At 37.6% G+C, this 22,680-nt stretch overlaps 1 protein-coding gene across 3 annotated transcripts in view; it reads right to left on the bottom strand.

The window, feature by feature from the left end:
• PPP1R12A (protein phosphatase 1 regulatory subunit 12A) overlaps window positions 1-22,680 on the bottom strand; it is a 123,334-nt gene that overhangs the window by 64,172 nt on the left and 36,482 nt on the right. For all 3 annotated transcript variants that reach the window (XM_075058048.1, XM_075058049.1, XM_075058047.1), the window contains exon 2: window positions 9,867-9,997. In XM_075058048.1, coding sequence (XP_074914149.1) covers window positions 9,867-9,997 — 131 coding nt within the window. The remainder of the gene's footprint in view (window positions 1-9,866; window positions 9,998-22,680) is intronic.

Raw genomic sequence — 22,680 nt, 5'->3', positions numbered from 1 at the left:
CCATATAGAGGAAAGACATACGAGAGGTGGCAGAGCAATGTTTAGGTGAAAGTAAACAGTGACTGAGAAGAGGAAAGTAGGAAACATGAAGAAAGCTATATAGGGAAACATATGCTATAACCTATTTACAAAAAAGAAAAAACCCCAAAGATCTGGAGCCTGGTAATGTCAGGATGGAATACAGGGCAAAAACTTCAGCAGGAAAGAAATAAAGCAAAACAAAACATATTTTTAAAGTGTATATCAAATGTTAATTTCACTATGCACTTTGTGAACAAGTGTTTCTCTCCTTTACTTTGAAGTCTGCACCCCTTAGCGCAAAAATGAAGGTTAAGTTTGAAAAATATCCTGTTGCAGCTGCAGAAGAGTACATACAGTAACTCTAGCTCACAACACTCCCTGTGCTCAGGATGCTTTCCTCCAGCAAGTCTCCAAGCGTTTGTGGTGATTTACACAAGTGGCATCAAGGTCAGCATTTGGGATTGAGTTGCACTGATTGAAAAGAAGAGGTGACAACACCATGGAGGCAGAAAAGGAGGAAGAAGGAAAACCGTGCTGCTGCCTACCTTCCTCAGCTAATTCCTCACCAGCAAAAGGTGATAACACCACTAGCTCACTGTCCCTCCTGCCTTATGCCAAAAGTAGCATTGCTATATTTGGATATAGTAGCACCACAAATTCTGATTTTTAACTGCTGGTTTGTATTTCAGTGGTAGTCATGAGTGTGGACCTAATAATTAACAAGTATATTTTCCTCCAAGAGCCACATGCTGGCATTTATATCAGAAAAATTTAAACAGAGATCAATTCTTTTCTTGTGCTTAAACACATATTAGCACAGATATAATCACTACATCACAGAACTTATCTGGTTTGTAATTATATTATGCAATAACATAGTGACCAAATATCTCTACAAAGCAACGTTACTATCACAGTGCAGCTTTTAGTATCACCGGGTAGTACTGAACTTGGTCTGAGTTGCAATCTGCAATTCAGAGCAGTTGTTTACCTGTCCAGTCCACTTTGAACCTCCTTGAAAACACATTTCTTCCAAAAGAAACTCTATTTATTCAAATTTGATAAGCAGTATCTCATCTGTAATCAAGAGGTTTCAATTAATTCCTTTTTTATACTTTTTTCCTGTCATACCTGCTGTGTATAAAAAACCCTACATTTTTATGTCTTAATATCTGAATTGTATCCCAATAACTCTCTCTCAATGCACAGCAGCCTGATGTCTCTAGAGATACCACACTAGATTTACACGGATTCCAGAAGAATTCAAGCGGCTTTTATCCTGCCTCAGTCAGGGATAAGACTAGAAAAATACACACAGATTAGGATCATTTGCACCGAAATGACGTAGTTTAGGATATCCAACAAAAGACACAGCTGTAAGAAAGGGTAAGTAGGTCATAAGTTGCTTTAGTGTCATTAGAAAGTCTATGTGGCAGAATAGGGTCAAACTCCCAACAGAGAAAAACGCTCAAGTAAAAGCTGAAAGAAAATAAAAACTGAGATGCACAGAAGTGCCAATCTACATCATACCCATGTTTTCTCCTAGAAAACAACACTCAAAACCAACTTTACTGTGAATTAAATATTGAGTTTAGTTTTTATTCAGTTACCAGATATAAAAATAATTTAATGGCACTGACAATTCCACAGATTCTACAATCTAAGAAGAATCTATCAGCACTTCTCTCTAAAACAGCAATTTTGAATTAGTGGATGAGGCCCTCACAAGTGACAGTGTGCCATACTTATCAAGCACTTGCTCAAATCAAAACCTGGTTGCTCATGTGTCTAGAGCTGCTCTCCCATGTTCCAGTCACCCCTAGAAAACAGGAGTCAATCGGTGGCAATGGGCAGTTACAAGCCATCATCCAGGGAGACCTGATGTTTTACTTTTCTCAGGAGTCTACCCAAGCTCCCAGGCTTCCACATGTATCACTCTTCCGTATGTTCTTCTCTTCCATACGTATCACATTCAACTTCAGAGTTCACAGGTAAGATATCTACCCTACATTGTTCTCAGGATACCGATAAAACCAATGCTCTGTGATAAACACGTAAGATCTTTCCTATGCACATCACTTCTCAAAGCAGGATGGCTTTTTTAGACATGTGCTGCACTTTCAAATTCTTTTTTCAGCCAAAAATTAGAGTGCTCTGAACTTTACATTGGGCATCAGTCCCTTGACTTTTCATTAGATGCAATGAACTGCTAAAATATATTAAAAGAAAAAAAGATACATTCCACTAAATCATATGCCCCTGAAGAAGGTATCTTTGAACTTAAAGGTCTAGTAGATTTACCTTTAGAAGAACAGAAACCCAATATACTTACTAACAAATATTTAGGGTCACAAGTGGAGATGCACACAGTAATCCCATCTGAAGAAGGCAGCTATAGAACACTGTCTTTGTGCATCCTAGAGTGACCAGCTCTCCTAGACTGCCTCTGTTGAACAAACAGGTATCAAATCAGTTAGGTCCTATGATTTCCTCTAACCCATCAACCATATCTTACTGCATATTTCTGCCAGCGGTTTTTTTACCCAAACATCAAATCACAGCTACACAGTAGAAAAGATTAAACTCTACTACATAATCACATGATTTTAAAAAGGGAATTTCACCATCAACCTAAACAAATTAATTAGTGTTTCATTATTCTTAGGACATACAGAATATGCAGCAAAAACATGTTGAAAACAGTCTACTGCCACAGTACATCTTTGTAAAAGAAAATGCCAACTGATACTAGCTCACTGATCTTCTTTCTCCAAGTTTCTCCATTATTTTCTCTAATGGAATTTAGCTTTATCCTTGCAGATATCTAACACAGTTTGGAGGAGGAGGAACTTTTATGTTGCTGATAAAGAACGAGCATCACACTTTGTTTGGGGGGGGAAGAGACTACCATACTACCATATTTTCTCTCCCATTAACGTTTTTTCCCAATCTGTTCTTCCAGAAAGAAACAAGGCACCAAACAGAATTAACTGAAACAATCTCCCAAAGCCTGCAGTGACCTTTTCGCAGCTCTCAAAACAAACACTGCATCTTTACCAGTGTCAACTTGTAAGAAGTCAGTCATTCTTCTAGAAGAGCTGTTCTTCTTTGGCTGAGAAGAAATCTCTTTCCCTGCTTTTATTTTGTCACATGGCTTGTTTTATAATATATCCTTCTGAAGTTCTCTTCTCATTTAATGAGTGGGTTGTATCAAGTTTCATCTTTGGTGCTTCTTCCTTTTAATTCTACTCCTCCAGCTAACATTTCCTTGTGTCATATAAAGTAATATCTGGAATCCTGACAAAAACGTCCATGTAGCGTCTCTATCAGACCAAACCCTGTATCAGTTTGCGTAATCAGTCTCCATGTGGTTTACATCAGACCACCAACTTCACCTTGTCATTCACAAATCCAAACTTCTGATTATCCTCCAAAGATCCATTTCTGAATGTATCACTAATAACGTCACTTCATACTCAGTTAGTTAAAACCATAACCGGGAACAAAGCTAAAGGAGATGGGAGCCATCCCTGACATTTTTATCAGCCTGCTTTGCCTAAATAATGTCTTGCTCTTCTAGGATTATAATGGGTTATGGCAAAAGAGTTCAGATTAAAAACACTCCAGCAAGCAATAGCTCTAGATGATCAAGTTATTAAAACTTGGGAAGAAATGGATTAGAAGCAACTGCTTTGAAACATATTTTGTGGCACCACCACCCTCGATATCGTGGAAGAACATTCAACAGTACCAGCTGGTTGAGACTCATGAGGTAGGAGATGAAGGAGAGGACTCCACCTCAGCACAGGCAGCTCTCCACAGCCAGGCTTCAGATCAGAGGTACAAGCCCTGTCTCAAGAGCAGCACAGAATTTTTTTTTTATACCCGCACATCTATGCCAACTGCTGCTGGCAAGCCAGACCAGCTCACTGATCCAAAAGCGAGCAAACCCTCCAAACCCCCTGAAGGCTAGTCTTACGCTAAGAGTTCCCACATTGTTGTGTGATCGTTAGATAATGCAAGAGAGGGGGTAAGAGCCTGTGGAGGAGGGAAAACCAAGGAGAGAAGGGAATGACTGCCTATTTCTGCAGTAGTCTCAAGTTAGATCACATTAAGCATATTGTGAAAGGGCACTGAATCCCCTTCACTAGCTGCTGCCAGAGGAGCACTGGTCCTGTCCTTGTACCACGGGCAGGAATCACTACCACCCAGCACCCACAGCAGTCCCCGCAAGGCAATCAGAGTTGCAAGTAAACCACCTCCCATGAAACACCTATGTGTTCAACTACAGGTTTGCAGGACCGTCTCTCACTCCTCCATATACCAGACAATCATCACTCATTTAGTCTTAATGGACTGTTACTAAAATAGATCCTGGGACAATGGCTTGCTGAGGCTTCAGCAAACTAGTTTGGCTGGGTTCACCTTCAGGTGTCTGGAGTCTGGAAAAACAGATGGGCGTCAGCAGCAAGGCAGTGGTTACACACAAGCCTTTTAAAGTCTGCTGTAAGTATTAGGGGAAGGAGGGGACACGACATAGGAAACTTTGGGCAGGAAGGAAAGCGGGCGAGCTGGGTGTTAGAGCAGCAGAGTTGGTCAAGCTGCTATTCTCTTCCTAAATGAGCTGAGTGAGGAGGCTCTGAAATTACGAAGTTACTCTCTTTCTAACTGTAATCATATGCTTCAGCCTTTAAAACCTGTACAATAAAGGTGTATTTTGAAACTGTGTTAAGTCTTATGGTCTGTGTCTGTAACTATGTGTACCAAACATGCCTCCCAAACATAAAAGCAACCATACTGAGTTAAACCAAACATCCATTTAACATCTAGCCTGTCTCCAAAAGTGAGCACATCTTCAAGGAGGGTAAAAATGGGGCAAACACATGCTACTTTTCCTGTAATAACTTTCCAGTCTCCAACTACTTTCATGGATTTCCTGCACCAGATCCCATTTTTAAGTATGTATGTTGTGTTTGTATTTTTTTATGTATCCACCCTCAGTGGATTTCTCATCCTTTGAATCCATGAGAAATTTTAGTATCTACAGCAACAGTTGGCAAACTGTTACTCAGATGTAGTAGCCACTCCATGAAGGTATAAAAACCCTATTCTTCCCTCAGGAGGCATCTCCCTCCCCCTCATTTTTTTTTTTTGCACAGAAGTGTAACTGCCACTGACTTCTAAGGTTTTTTTGAAAAATGCTTTTCTTACACTTGCTAGAAGATGCACCTTCATTCATTCTGGGGAAAATGAAAAAGCATTTGTATTTAAGTAGTAAACTATATTATAGCCTCTAAATACTTGCAAACTAGCTTCAAAATACATGAACTACGCACTCACAACTAGGCATGGTATAAAGCCCACGAGAAAATACATTTTTAACACAAACTTTAATTCTTGAACAGAAAAGAAATTTCTACCATTTCAGATTTATTTTACATTAATCTGGTACAATACAAAGCAGAGAGAAATAAAAAAGTATGCATTTTAAATTCTGTTTCTTAAATGCCACTGTGTGCTATTTTTCTTCCTCTATTACATTTTTTGCATTCTAAAAATTTGTTCCCTGATACTGAAATAATATACAAGCTTTTAAACTGTAGAAGAGATCTATCAGATAAAAAAATTCATTATATACTCCCAAATATTTTTAAAAAGAGTTTTACAGAGGTAAATTTAAGGGTCCTACCCATTAAATACCATCTTAAAGAATGCACAAACAATTTCTGTTGAAGTCCTCCTGCATTAAAGTTTGTTTCCGCATAACTATAATTTTTCATAGCATTTGATGCTGACTTTTTAATTCATACTAACACATTGGAGACTTTGTGCAAAGCTTTCTTTATATGAAAAAATTGGAGAAGAATAGAAAAAGAGAACGTGTTACAAAAAAATCCACCTGTTTTGGCAATTTTGAAGCATTTTAATTTAAAACATATTAAAATTATTTGTAAGCTAATTCACATTATCATAAACTAGATAAACACTAACTTAAGTACGCCATTCTAAAATTAAAGTATTCAAAGAATTTCCAGTAAGCTGAAGCACTCCCAGCATTTACAGATCTCAGAAACAACAATGGAAACAAAAGGAGCAGTTGCTCTCCATGGCAGAGTTTTTGCTTCTACAGCACAACTCTCCATCTGCAACCAGCTGACACTTTATTTCACACTGAACTATGTTCTCTTGCTGTACTGCACCTGAAGTGGGCTTCTACAAGACTAACATTTCTTAAACTAGAAGATGCATTATTTAAAGGAGACAGGAAGCATATTCAAGAGAAGGCGGCTGTTCCAAAAGAGCAGAAAACTGAAATGGGATGGGAGATACTGCTGGGAGAAGATGCCATAGGACTGGTGAGCACAGTGGAGGATGACGGGGACAGGGAATACACCCGCAGTGAGAAGCCCACTGGCCAGACAGCGCAGGTACCAAGAGCAAAATAAAAACCCCAACGAGTGCGGGCCATGCCACAAATTCACTCAGCCCATTAGCAATTAGCATGGGACCGGCACCAAAACTCGGCTGAAGTGGTGGCTCCCTGAGATATCCAGAGTTTTTTTCAGAGAAGCTCCCTACCACCTACATACCCTGTTCTTCTCCCAGTTCTCCAGCACATGGGTGCACTCTCTCAGAACAGCTGAGTAGCAGCAGTTGGTACCTAAGAAGAATGTGTACATTACAGAGCAAGAGAAAGGGAGAGAGAGAATCAGGTGTTCAGTGAAAGCACAGCAAAAGTGTGAAGGTTCCTGCATTGATCAAATAGGCAGGCACCATTCTGTATCAACCCGGAGTGACTCCCAGTCATTCCTATTTACTGTACGTAATAGGAAATGGGTGTTAGTAGCAAATGGATGGAATACATAGAAAGAATAGCTGAACTGTGAGATTGTTTGTGTATGGATTCAAATATAAAAGCAGTCTGAACAGAGGCCTTTCTTACTCTATAACAAAGTACATTAACCACCCCAAATATAATCCTGTGGAAGTCAAATGAGCATCAGGAGAAGAAAAACTATGATAAAGATTGTACTATAGAGGTTTGTAATGATTATTTTTTTTTCATTTTGAAAGCAAAACCAAGGTTTCACATCCTATTAACAGATCTGTAAACTCCAACACACCCCACCTCAGTTATACTTCATAGACTTTAATCCTAGTGATGAATCACGCAAGAGTCATCATGCAAAGTTAACAGAACTTCTGCTTTCTTTCCCCCTCTTTTAAGCCTAGAAAGTGATGTACACGCATACATGAAGAATGTTAAGGTTGAAAGGTGAACATAGTCAACATACAGAGGACATACTTAGTGCTAGAAAGTCCCTAAATTACATTATAAACATAGAAATGCTTTTCCAACTCCTAGTTCTGTTGCTTTCTTAGACATAATTTTAGATTTTGAGACATGAAAACCTGAAATAATGAAAGTATGCTATCATGCCATGGTTTTCTTATGAATTGTAAAAATATAAGCATTGTAAAAAAAAATCAATATATTAACTAAATTTGCATATTTGGAGGATTTTACAGATTGTGCTATTTCAAGAGAAATGAATTCCAGCTATTTACATCTGAAGGAAGCCCTAAGAGAACTTAAGATGGCAGCAGAGTAAGCAGAAATAGATTGCTGAGTCTCCAACTGGAGAAGCCCTACAAAGCTGTGCCACAGGCAGTTCCACAGGAGGAGAAGAAAGCAAAGCACAGGTCAGACTCTCCGCAGCCCTTCATTAACAAAGTTAGAAAACACCAGAACCCATTGCCTGACTCTCTTCTCTCTTGCACCTTGCAAGAAAACAGGAAATGAACAGAAGATGTCATAGTCCATATCATATAGGACAGAAAGATGACAAGCTATTACCTGTAATCTTTTCAGAACTATATCTGTAAGTTCCATAATTTGCCCAAATTAAAAGCTTCCTTCCATGAAGCAGAAAATTTAGTGCTAAAAATTAAACATATCGGATTCAGCCACAGACACACAGAAACACACATTCTCATGCTTCCCAAGAAAGATGCATCCTCACTAAAGCAGATGCTGGACTCAGAGCATACCACAGGCCAAATAAAAATCAAATTTCTAACCTCTGGTAAATTATTGTATCGTCCTTTCATCTTCCCCCAGTTTTGCTTCAGCTGCAAATTCTGCTGTCAATTTTGTAAATTATTTGAAGCTGAGCTCCTGGAGAAGCAGTTTGAAGAAAATCTGAACTCTATGGGCCTCATCAGATATAAATATTGCTCCATTCAGGTCAGGTTACCCTTCTCAGCTGTATGTGGAAATTTGTTTCAACAGCTTATCTTCAAAACTCCTTGCACCTTAAAAACACTGCTCTTCCAACAGCTTAGATGTCCCACATCCAACAGGATTATACTCCAATAATCTCGTTTCTTTAAAGGATATCTATAGAAAATATGCGGACAGGTCCTGTCCCAGTCTGAGAGAATAAAAAACAGATGACAGTCTTCAGCAGTATTATAGATTTCAGATACTCAAGTTAATAGTGAAAAACTGTCTTGTGGACAAGGGACATTGCTCTTTCTTCCCTGAACATCTGCCTACATTAGGCTGCAATGCCAAACCAAGAACATTTATCCAACTTTTTCCTATTGTGGGAAAAAGGCAGGTGTTTTACCTCCACTAAACTGAAGAAAGGCTTATATTATCTCAGCTTGTAGGGAAATTCTTGTCATAGTATAGCCAACAAGTAAACCCTTCCAGCATGCATGCAAGGGAGATTACAGCATCAAACATCTGCACAGTGTAGAAAGGCAGATTACAGAACTTAGCGGTCACACCGTGTCCCAGTTAGAAAAAGGATATACAAAGCACTTCACTCCATGAACACCAAAAAAAAAATTTTCCCAGTGAAGATGATATACAAGAGTCTCCAGAATTTTTCCTTTCCCTTAAGATTCAAACAATTAAACCTCTCGAACTCACAGAACATCAATAAACAATCCCCTAAACTTACAATTTCCATCTATCACCACTGTAATTAGTACAGTAACCTAGTTACATGATAAGATGCTACTTTGTATTTTATCCAAGTCTTACACTGGATGAGACATCACACTGACTTTAGCAGAAGTAATGAAGTTTGTGTTTACCCCAAGGGTCTTTAGTCTACACTATTACCTTCTTTACTCCAAGAACAGCATGCTGAACAACATATGCCACACATTTTCTCAGATCAATCATTACTTCAGGTTACAATAGACAACCTCTGGAAAAATTTGATTTTAGCATATCTTCAGTGGCCCTCAACAGGCTTCAAGAATAACAACAAAACCACTCCTGGAATTCAGCACTGAGTAAGCTTTAACTAGTACCATAACAGGCATCTAACTGCAACTGTAAGACTTTGCTCCATAGCCAAAATAATTAGCAGAAGTCACCACTCTATACCACACCTGAAAAATAAGTTTCGAGACTGCAAATACAATTGCAAAATTAATCTCCTACACATAGACTTATCCCGGGATAATGTTTGAGACTACTAATAAAATGTAAATTTGAACTTTCTCCCTGTGCCTCCCCCCGTAACAACCTTTCTACAGAAGAAAATAATTAAAAAAAATAATTTAACAATCATGAACAATCTTAAACGTTTACATCTTACAGCTACCTAAGATACAATGTAAGAAAGCTAGAAAGAGAAAATGCAATGCACAGTTATGCAGAGAGCACACTTCATAACCAACACACAATATAAAAGCATTCTCTCTCACTACACGCCCCAGAGGCAACTATAAAGACAATTTATGAATGCCATCTGTTTCTAGTGCCCCTCTAACAATGTATTAGCAAAATACATGTATCACAAAAATAGAGGAAAAAGGCTTACTCTGCTATATCAAGATATCCACAGGAAGCAGCTGCATGTAGAGGTATCCAGCCTTCATTATCTGGTTGATTAATATTTGCTCCATTTTCCACCAGAAATTTCACCATATCTACGTTATCATCTATACAAGCCTATAAAGAAAGAAACATTTAAGAAATAAGTTCATATGAAAGCTGTTCTAGAATACCATGCATCTTTAAGCAACATCTTCAGGAAAAAAGGTAAGTATTTTCAGGTCTGATGAGGGAGTGGGGTTTATTTGTTGGGGTTTGACAGCAAGACAGGAAGAACTTGAGAGAAAAGCAGCAGGTATTACAGATTTTAAAAAAAAATCCTTAAATAAATGAATTAAAGCAGAGCTTAACAAAACCAACAAATATGATTTCCTCAGATAGATTTGTTCCGGTTTTCTGAGAAGCCGTTTACAATCCCCACTGCAACCTTGTTCTCCAGTACAAAGTGGTTCCCTCCATAAAGCCCCCAGGCCCTCGCTCCATCCCAGGCCCAGCTCAGTCACTTGAGTGGATATTACAATTGAATAAACAGCTACACCACGAAGTAGAATTGTTGTGACCAAGAGATGGGGAGCAGTTTGGAAAACAATACCGTAACATGGTTTTAATTATAATGCAGCTGAGACTAAGGAGTATGGAAGGGGATGCTACATTGCATTTCAACACCCTCCTGCTATTTTCTACTGCAGCGTATTCTATACCACCATACATCTTTTAACAGTCTATTAATCACTGCTGTTTATAAACTTACTTGAGTATCAGTTTGGGGCACTGCAAAAATACCATTTGTGTACATCTCTTAATGACCAAGCAAACAGTGTTGCCCAGATGCAGAACTACTGCCGTTCTCCAGATCTCCATCTTGACTGGCTCCTATTTTGCCTTTCTTCTCTGCGTTTGAGTATTTTTCTCACAGGGTGCTCAGTGAGTTTTCTTGCCAACTTCCATACTGCTGCCCTTAAAAGGGCAGAGCAACAGAGAGAAAAGTCACTCTGCATTTCAGGACAGCAAGGACTCAAAACAGCTAGACCCCACAAGACTGGTATTAATTTTTTAGCTTAATAAATCAACAATACTACATAACCAGAGGGCTGAAAAGAGAACTTCTACTGCTGGGCTCCTAAATCCTTCTAGAGAATTATACCTCTAATTAAATGCAATTAAGGTATAAATTTTACTTTTCAGAATGCTTCTACAGCAATAAAGACTGAAAATTATATACTGCTTTATTATGGCAAAAACCCCTCTGATTTCCTTATTTAAGCAATTGTGCCTTCCAAGATGAATCCCAAAGCCTTCCTCCATTAGTGCTGAGGCAACAGCTACACTGTGAGGGAGATACGTTGCTGCCCCATTTAACCAGCCAAACAAAACCAGCAACAAATTATCCCTCACAACAAATTATCCCAACAAACATCTCTTTGACCCCATTTGCTTTAGTTAGGTACAAACTTAAGGCTTTGTTTAGAATGTAACAGAACTGTTTTAACAACAAGTCTCATCTGGACTTGTTCATCCATAAACGTGCAGCTAGACTGCAGTACACTGATTGCATTATTTGTTTTTCAATTAAAAACAAAAACACATTCTTGATTGAAACATTCATAAACCGTCTTACATTTTCAGGTACTCTTGAAAACTGCCTTCCTAAAGCATTTTTTGAATTATCTTTTTAGTCATATCCATTCCTAAAATCAGCAATTCTTTTAATAAAATAATTTATGAACATACTCCAACAATAATGACTATGAATTACTCAAGCATATTGTCTTCAATTTCTTCCACTTGTCATCAGTGTACAATGCTTATATGCTAGTAACAAGCTCTGAAAGAAAAGAATCACCTCTCTTTGCAAGGCATTTTGTTACTTAAAAGAAAAGGAACTAAATGCAAGACATCATAACTCAGTTCAGGAGGAAAACAAATTCAAGAAACACAGATGTTTACACTTAACAGAAACATTAACCTAGCCATATTTCACATATGCCATATATCCAGTTTTTCTGGATATCCAATTTGCCTGACCAGTGATATCCTATGTATATCATAATATTCACCAGTTTATTATATGGAAAATAAATTTGTATCAGAAAACTTTGGAATTGCCTAAGCATTTTTAAATAGAGATCTTTTAATATTACATTTCAATATGCTGCATACTCCTATATCTTAAAATCCTCTAAAATTCATAATCTGTGAAAAAAGGGCACCTTAAAATTGATTAGCACTATTAAAAAAAAAAAAAAAAAGCCAGACCATCTGGGTATGACACAACCCAACACCGAACAATCCTTGCCCATTTTTCAAGTATACATAAGAAAAACTGGCAAGACATGCTCATAAAAATACTGTTGCTAAGTGAATCAAAAGCTTACATATGCAGCACATTAAAAGACATATGACTAAGTAGCTAAAAATATTTGACCAAATTTGGGCAGTTTATTGTGCCATACATGGCAAGGATCAGGAGAGCTCAAATACACTTCTCATGTATTATCAGAGATGGCACATTCATGACAAGCCAAGATAAACAATCTGTGAGATTATATATATTAGGATGATAGAAGAGTAACTATTAAGATAATAAAAGAATTTACTTGCATATGCAAATGGGGAAGTACTGGCATTACTAGTAATCACATTTGAGAGGTTTAAATAATGTTCCTCATAACTGATTATACAATCTGAACAACTGTTCTAACAATTTTATTATGGAACAACAGGAGCCACAGAAGCTGAAGTTGATGAAATGGAAGACAGTTGTGTAATTTAAAAAATACAACTTTTGAGCTTCCTTGAACAAAGATTACTTAAAAATGAGCCTTGTACCTGAATTTTATAGAAAACCCACTGTGGCCTCCAAAAAGGTTATTACCTATCTTAAGGTGAAGAAAAGCAAATGCCATTGAGCCTATCACTGAAGAACACTTATATAATACATTCTATTTCTCCTTGTCCCCTTTTTCCCCTGAAGAGCAGTGCAGGCAGGTGTTTGACGGACCCTATCCCTCTCAGCCCTTTCCATATGAAAGACACCTCTGACTATCAGCAGGTACATTAAGTCAGAAAGCAAAGAAGCAAATGTCATAAAAGAAATTTTATCTCAATGTTTTTCCATTTCTACTCCGCTGGTCATTGCGCTATCTTTGTAGTCACTTCTAAAAGCAGTATTTATCAAGTGCCAAAAGTGCCTCTGCTGTTAAAGACTGACATCTCAACCCCAAAAGGAAAGCTTGTCAGAACAGCATGATAAACTTAAAGCAACAGCCTCCGAAAAGTCTGCCCTTCTAGACCTCAGCCCGAAAGTTACTACAAAGGAAAAAGCAACGCACGTGCAAGATGTAAATAACAAGAGTCCCACTGATGTTACAGTGACTCAAACAGATAAATTCCCGCGATGACTTCTGTCCCAGTCTCTGCACAGAGGACAGATAGCCACAGACCTTCCTCTTCCACGTCTGCTACAACCCTTCCAGGATTAACGTCAGTTCTTGCTGTTCGTCTCCCCAACCCCAGTCTCTCCCTTCACGGTCCTTGGTTCCCACCTAGAGCCTCAGTTACCACTTGGTGGAACAACAGGTCATCCTAAAGCTCTTTCCGAGCGCTTGCTAATCACTGCATCTGTGAAACACACGCACCAGCCAGCTCCTGGGGCAAGCAGGAGAGCATGGGAGCTCACGCTCAAGATTCCCTTCATCCTATGCACTGGTTCTGTCTCTCAAGCCCGTTCCCAGCCTCCACAAACTGGTAGAAAGGCAGCGTTTCCACATGAAGCACTTGCTGCCCTGCCAAATTCGATGGAAGTTAGCCAACGGGCGCCAAACAGAACAACAGCTGGACAGTGCAATCGTATAAACCTCGTTTCCTTCGGGAACTAATTTGGAAACTAGGCTAATTAGTCATAAAGGCAGCAAAACAAAGCAAAGTTGATAATACAAAGTCTGGTTACTTTTTCTGATAAGAACAGAGATGAAATCTCAAAGGAAGTATATTAAGGGCCAATAAAGAAAACCGCTTTCTATTTGTACAACAACCTGAAACCTGGACTGCAAAGACCAGTGAAGATCAACAGCGCTCGGCTCCCACACAGACCAGCCCCAGGTGGGGGCAACCTGTCCTGGAAACAACGTGCCTACATTAAGTGAAACAACATTTTAAACTTCTCCCAGAAGTGCCTTCTGATCACTCCAAAGGGGATAACCTGCTGAACATGCTAGATTTTAACTGTATTCACCATGACTCTGTATCCCAGTGCAAGTGGCGTGGGACCTAGCTGGCTCTCCTTACTATCAGGTGTTAAGTACGTAGGTGAAGGGTAGACCTAAGTTAGTAAGTAACCTTAAAAATAGATAGCTTTAAAAGAGATATCTAGAGCACTGGGTCCCTCAGTGAGTAACCACCCAAAGAATTCAGCAGACAGTACTCCTCCCCAAATGACAGGAAAAGCAAGTCTGTATTTTTTCTTTTTTTTTTTTTTAAATCAGAAATCTTGCAGGGAAAAAGGCAATCAATCAGTTAGAGTACTGTCCCAGATACATGCAACAAACCTATACAGTATGTACCTTACGTTGGACTACAATTTTTATTGTTTTCCATCAATTATGAGATCTAATGAGGTAATGCCACCTAAAGAGGTTTAGATGTTCCATTTTCTACCAGTATTTTCTAGAGAGAGATTAAAACCTACCTTTTACTGTTACCTGATCAGTGTCCTAATCTATTCCACAAATTAAGATATTTTGCCTCTAACAGCAGAAAATAAACATTGTCTATTCAAACTCTGTCATTACATTTCATTTTTCCTTATTTGCTCTTAGTACAGAAAGGAGCCAAAAATATGAACACAGAATAATACATTAGACTTAAAGGGATAAAACAAGCCAAACAACCAACCATTTTCAATTCCTGTGGGACTGCTGGAAACAGGAGAAAGACCTCACACAGTGGCCTGGAGAATAGTTTATCCCTTCCTTTGATTTAGCTAGTGAACCAAGTCCAGTGAGTCCAATGGAACTAAGCAGGACATTAACATCTTTGTTAAAGTACCCAAGAATCAAATTAAGTGAGGGCATCTACACCTAGCAGCAGAGCTGGTTAAAAGCAGCTCCTATTCTCTTCATCCTGGATTGCTTTTTCCGTCTGCAATCACATAGCAAACACCCTTATAACTATGCTGACATACTTTGATGAACTGGATCTAAAGTGGATTAGGAAAGCAATTTGAATTTAAAATTAAATAAAATAATAAAAGGACAGCAATACATTATTATCTTTATCTGATTAAAGCAGAATTATTTGCTTTGATCATATTGAAATGTTTTTTATATTCCGAGAAGCCTTGTTCTGAAATTCATCTTCATGTCCTAATTCCACTATCAGAGAAACAAAATTTTGTTTTACTGTGAAATTTCACCCGTTACAAACCTTGTGTTAAAGCTTCTGCTTTCAAACTGACACTTTTCAAAGAACACATTTCTAAATCTGCAACCAATTCTACCACTCTCAATTTTAAATTTACAACACATTTTAGCCTACTTTCTCGTTTGTACAGACTTCCTAAGGAAATCACATTACTCACTCTGTCTACCTGGCTGTCCTCCCTCCCACAGCAATTTCAACTGAAATTGAGACAGGAATAGAGGTTGAAGAGAATTAAATTCACTGCTTTCATGAAAAGGTGGTTAAAGGATGAGGCCTCTGAAATAACGCTGCCACAGAGCAGTTCACAGCGTGAACTCAACAATTACCACTTCTACCTGGGTCCTCTCGCTGGCCCTCCAGGGAGCTCAGCACCATCAAATAATCCCCAGTTTGAACACTAGTCTGACTCCGCACTGATTTCTGCCTTCATGAGGGAAGGTTTTGTTACGACAGAGGACATTACAGTTCACTAGTCACACTCTTTATGAACATCTTCTGTTCACCTTCACTCTCCTTGGGGAAAAAAAAGAATAAGCTTACATATTGCAATTCTTAATTTGGGTTTTTTTTTTTCTTTCAGTAAACCACTAACTGAGAAGTTATAAAAAGGAAATTGGTCAAAAGATCCAAAGCAAGCTTGAGCAACACTTTCCACTTTCAGTAGGTCACATATTTATGCTGCATATTAATTAAGAATGCAGCACAAACAACTGAAGTGGCAATAAGGTGTATGAAATGAAAACATAAGCCTTATCTAAGTTCCAAGCTACAGATTTGAGGAAACCTGGCAGTTACAGCCACTAGAACAAAGGAGGAGTATTTTTTTGCACTTTAAATTTGATCATAAGTCATTAATTCAATGTTTTCGTACAAAGTATAACATCTGAGGGTCTAATATTAGTAATGACAATGTCCTAAGACTCACTGAATATTTGGGAACACTTCCAGGATAAAGGGTAATAAGAATGGCAAACAAATTAGGTCACAAAATATTAGTGATTATTACACTTATTTACTATTTAAGGAATCACTATAAAAGCACGTGTTTTACATTTGCTGAGTATTCTTTTTAATGTAGTACATACAGGGTGGAAAGCCTGCTGTTGATGTTCACGATGACAGCAAAAAACAGGACAGTTTTGGTGTTGTAACAGAACTTCAGGCACTAATCTAGTATTACAGATGACAAATGTTGCTCAATTATGAAATTAAGTATAATCTTTCCAGTGTTCATTTAGCCAACCCACAAGTCACAGTTCCTATTTTTCAGTGAGCTGAAATAATACCAGTGAGCTGGTAATAGCAGATGTCTCTGCATGCTGACAAAATCTAGTTTTAGGGTTCAATATTTTACTTTTTTACTTTTTAAAAGCATGCTTACTAGTAAAAATGGAAGTTTACCTTGCAAATATTCTTAATAAACTGGTAATATTACCCTTTGGCTACACTAGTGTTATTTTAACTTGTTTGTAAGCATTGTGCGTATGATGCATGCGTGTGTATTTTCAGTTAAGAATGGCCAACTATTTAAAATCCTGGAGAGCTGGTCCATACATAATCGTTAAAATGATAGTTGCCATACCCAATAACTCAAATTTACAAATCATTTCAAGAGCATCTCATTGCTTCTGCAAGTTCCGGCAGTTTCAAGTTTATTGTTTTTATTTCTCACCCCAGAATATGAGTCAATCTTGGCATAAATTTCAATGTCAAACCCTTTCCCCCACTGCAGGGCAGCAAACTTTTCTCTGGAGAAATTTCTTGGAAACATTTCACTTCTAAGTGTAGCAAATAAGAATCCTTTTAGACACCTGCAAAAAGCAGGTGGGCAAGACACTTTCTCCTAAGGAGAAAACACTACTTGAGGCTGATGCAACGTTTCATGTCCGTTCAAGTCTCATGGGGAAGGCATGCAGAGACTATTGAAACCAAGCACCCATTAACCATCATTACTTAATTTGAATGCCGCAGAGCTGTCAAACATTGACAAAAATAGACAAATCACTCCAGAACTCAAACTTCTCTAGCTATTAATTCCACTTCATGTAAACACCTTGTCATATGCATGAGTATATCTCAATAGAAGTTCACTTAGATTTTACTTCAGCTCCTTCCTAGAGGTGGATAAAACGAGGAGCTACAGGAAATTGATAACTGTTTAGCTCAAATATTCAGTAAGAACGTAATGTAATTTCTAAACTACAATTTTGCCTTGTTTTCTCTGTTATACTGAACTACTAAATTAATTACACACCCTTAAGCTTTGCTAGTTTGTAATTTATAGTTAAACCTATAAATTTAATTAAGGGCACAATTCATGAAAAACGCTAAAATCTATCACTGTTGAGACTGATATAAACTACGTGCTATAAAACTGATTTCATAGGGACCTTCCCACTCTTGAAACCCTAATGAATACTTAATCATAGCTCTTAATCAGGACTGTAATAGAATACATATATTTAAGTGGTTTTAGCATGTTTCAAGTAGAGATAGAATTATTCTTGTCCTCTAACCTCCTGCCAAGAAAAATAAAGGGAAGAGGAGAGCTGGCCATAACATGTTATTTATTATAACCAGAGATGCTACCATTCCTGTTAGCAATCCCAGTAATGGATCAAGACTCACTCTGACAGACGCTATATGGACAAAACAACCAGTCTAATGCCTGCTTTTTGCTGATAAGAACCCCAACTATTCCAGGCTACCTAGTATTACATGTAAATCTACTTTCAAATAAATATTTGTTTTCTTTTTTAGCTGTGTGCAAATCTGTTTTCAGGAACACTTGAAATTCCCACACTAAAAGTTATCTCTTAATTAAAGGTACCATACTAGAAGTTTAGTACTAAACTTTAACGGTATTCCTGTATTTCATCTCAAAGCAAAATCTCAAGACAATCTGCCAGAAACATACCCGGAAAAAGCCTGCCAAAAAAACCCAAACAATCCCAGAACAATGAGATGTCTTGGAAAAAAATGCTAGCCCTTACAAAATTATTTTAGAAGAGATCAAACCTAACAGCATTCAAAGACTAAATCACTGATACTAGAGCAGATCTATTTGCCCGAATACCCTTTTTTCTTCTGGCTCAATATATTGACATGAAGTTGATGAAGATACTGGACACAAAGGGCTCTATGAAGCGACCTTTGCCTAAACTTCACACAAATGAGGCTCTCCCTTAAACTCACGGTATTAAGCATCTGAGAAACAACTTCTGCTGTTCCTTCTGGTTTCTTTCAATTTAAAAACAAAATTAGTACATTCTGCGGAACAACAGAACTTGCTTTTAAATGTAGATTCAGGTTTCTTAGTCAGCTTTATAACCACACTGCAGGTGACAGCATGAGTTTACCAGGAGAAAGGGAGAAATGGAAGATCTGACAGCATGATATTACAGCTAGCACGATGTACAAATTCACAAGCTGTCTTGAACCCTGAAGGCTTAGGCAGGTAGGTATGTACAAATTACGTATGACAGATTCTCATTTTAGCTACACGTTGTTGAAACCTACACCATTTGTCTAGCAGCACCAAATCAGTGAATTTGAGAGTTAAATCCAGAACCAAATTTCAGGCTCATTCATTTCACAAATGGCTTTCTCACTCCTCTGGCGAGTGCCTTTGGAGTTTGCTTTCTGAGGCGATTTCAGCAGTTGCGGCTGATGCACCATGCTAAGGAGGACACAGACATACAACCCTCCACATCTACCTCCTGGCAGGTACAGAGCCAGTCTTTATTCATTGAAAAGAAATGGGGTTTAGGAGTAAACAAAAGTTTCATACTGTCAAAATACAGTGCCATTATGCAGCTATGCTTTCATTATGTATTTATCGTTATAATTTTGGCAGATAGTGATTAGTTTTCATGGTCACACAATGTGTAAATATTAAATTTGAGAAGAAGGCAATGTCATATAGTATACATATTTCTGTCCCAGTCAATTTTAAAAATATACCAATTCTATTTCAAACACTTAAATTTTTTTCATGAGTAAACATAATCTGCTTTTAGTATATGAGCAACTAAACAAGTTCATGCACCAAAGCAGCTTTTCAATTTAAAATACCTAACATACTGATACCCTCTAATACACGTTCTTAACCAAATTAATCATCTAGCAAAACAAAAAGGCATCAAGAAAACTTACTAGGAGAATCTGTTTACATAAAAAGGCATCAAGAAAACTTAGTAGAAGAATCTGTTTACATAAACAAACAGGTTTGTTCACTTTTATGTCTCTTGGATTAAATTTAAACCACGTGTGCCAAGTTTCCCTTTTTTCCTTTGCTTCTGACTATCACCGTTACATGGCTCCAAGTTCTTTGGAGAGGAAAACTGCACTGCCTTGCAAGAAAGCAAACCTGACCACATCTATCAGCACTCCACTGTGAACTCTTACGGGCTGCATTAGCAATCTAGTCGTCAACTGACATTTAATCTTCTGCTTTAGCAGGATCTAGGGGAAGTTTTCATTACTTTCTAATTTTAGCCAAGTGAAGTGGCAAAGCCGAGTAGAGTAAAAGTAATAACACTGGATTTAATAAAAATAATGATAACCCTTCATCCCACCAAGGAGAAAAAAAATATACATGTTGATAGAGCATACTAAACTAACCAAGACATACTTTCTGTGCACCTACTTTCCTACTACACGTAACTGTTGACAGTAAAAAGCACCCTTTAATAGAAGAAACCAAGACTACAGGTCCAAAAAGGCAGTAAGACACTCAAATTTGCGACTACACACCTATGAATGCTTCATTCAATTAGCAATTGCCATGTGTGGTTTTATCCTCATCATTATACAACATATTAGAAGTAAAAACGTATTTTTAGAAAGCTGATAAGGCTGGTATCGTTCAGGGCTTTTTTCCTCCCTACGTAGGGGAATCTGTGTAAATAAACAACTAATTTGTATAATTCGATTTAACATAATAGAATAAAAAAGTACATGTGAAGTATGAATGTCAGTTAGATTTATGTATATTTTATATGTAAAAAATTAATATAATCATGTCATACCTGGATGGAAACAAGAACTACATTAGAAGTAAAACTGGCATTTTGAATTGCTTAAACATTAATCAAATTATCTTGAATATGGTAAATATAGTAGTTAATCAAAACTCCGTTTTGTACACAAAACAAATTAAACAAAGGTAATACTACATATAAACAGGAAACTTAACTGTTTCTCATAATTTTCCATTTTTAAGGAAAGAAAATATTGCTACTTCTACTTTCTGTTCCTAGACTGGGAAAAGAAAAGCTACCCTTCTCTATCATAAATCCCAGCAAATTTTTCAATTTATGATCAAACTTATGATTCATTGAATTGAACAGATAAATTGGAAAGAACTTTCAGCTCTTCAAAAATGCTATTAAGTCTTGAAGCTGACATACATTGCAAATCAGCAGGTTCAGGATGAAAGCGGAATATTCTGACAGTCTCACTAAAATTTTAGCAGAAAATCAAGGATTGTCTAAAACCCAATTAAATAAAGTTTTAGTGAAATTATCCAAAAAGCAAATTAGCCAAACTTGTTACAGCAAATATCAAACAGTTGCTCTTTCTTAAAACTGTAATTTTTAATACAGATTTTGTCTATTCAGACAGTAACAAGGTGAGAAATCTGCAGCTTCCAGTCCCCGCAACCCTGCAGGTGTCAGACAGCACCTTTTCCAGGTGTACCAGAAGTAACACCTCAATGCTCCTCAGGGCAGCCCCAGCTCCAAAGCAGGGCAACACAGACATGTTGATAAACCTCCAGGATAATCCTGTTAGCATTTTAAACACCTAAAGACAGGACAGCGTGTTTCAGGCTCATCAGTAATGTATACGCATTTTAACTTCACTTTCAACAGAAAAAACAAGCAGCAGCTCTCTAATTTTCCTTTTTAGAAAAGACTGGCTATGGTACACACATATATACGTAACTACATTTTTAAATATCTCATTTTATTTCTGACTTCGGAAATATATTCAGCAGAAAACCTAAAGAAACTGGGACCTGGTTTGCTTTCTGATCTGCTGAAAGTTTGAAGGAATTACTCAGGGAAGCATATAAGCTATAGACAATGCCAAAAAATTCGTTGTCAGGTAATTTCCATATACATTTTCATATTCCACATTGTAGGTAAACACACAGCATCACTCGAACAACCTGTCTGAAGCCTTTTTTCTCATTTAATCTGCAAAAAGAAATGTCACTGTGATCCCCAAAAGGTAAGGTACTTGCAAAAGACAAAGGTCACCGAGACTCAAGTAAATCCTCTGCAAGGATAAGATCAACACAGAATATACCTAAAGCCAAAATTCAAGTCAGACTAGACACTTCAGGAATTCCTGCAAAGTTAAATAAGGGTGTGCTCATGCTGTGCCTTTGCTAAATTCGCTAAACAATCTTCTAAATTAACTTACATGAAATACATTGCCATGTTTTAGTATAGTTAACAAAACTGTTTGTACAAACAAATGAGATGATAAGCAAATGCACTATAATCCTCTGTCAAGTACAAAGAATAAAAAAAGTGTTCGACACCAAACTCCCTCTCTCTCAAAGGCTAGCTATGCAGCTGTTCATCTACACAGATATGGTTTGCAACTTCTAAAAAAGGCATTTTTGCCACAGTGTAACTTAATACTCTATTTTCAATAGGCTAGCCACATGGTGAACTTGCTGAGCAAACCCTCACTGGCTGGAATGAAGAAGAAACTTGCGCTCACTTGCGTGTGCTTCCTCTGCCCCGGCAGCAATCCCAGTCCCACCTCCAACTATCTTTCCACCGTATCCAAATTTTTCACCCACACCAGAAAACAGCCATGAGTACTTCTTCACAGAGACATCTAACAATTTATCGCCAGCCAGAAACATAAAAACAACATCCACTTTGTGAACTTTCCCTCTCCCAAAAGAGCCCAAGTGAGGTACCAGCTTCAAGGTCAGACTCCCTCTGTCCTATCTAAACAGGAAATACTTTGGTACGGTTGTCCCATTAGAAACTCATTATGACAGATTAACGAAGAAACTGCAAGTAATCACAAGTTCCTAGGAAACCACTTAATCCCAATTACATTGAAAAAATGGACAGGAAGACAACGGTCAACAAGTAAAAATAATCTAAGTTTATATAGACTCATCTACAACGGTATATACCACTATATATACACAATACATGGCATTTTTAAAAGGGCCAGTTTTCAATTTGTTTTTTTTTTCTGAATGGGTATCATACGGACCAGAAGCCATTATTCTCCAAAGCAATTTGATTAGGAAGTTACAGTAGTACAGAGATAAAGCAAAGGAATGGCAACAATTAGAAATAAAATGTTTAACAAATAAAATGGTGAAAATCAATATAAAACCAGAA

Source organism: Buteo buteo, chromosome 26, assembly GCF_964188355.1.
Source record: "Buteo buteo chromosome 26, bButBut1.hap1.1, whole genome shotgun sequence".
Taxonomy (NCBI): domain Eukaryota; kingdom Metazoa; phylum Chordata; class Aves; order Accipitriformes; family Accipitridae; genus Buteo; species Buteo buteo.
The sequence above is the reverse complement of the archived record's forward strand: the minus strand, read 5'-3'. Positions and strand labels throughout refer to the sequence as shown.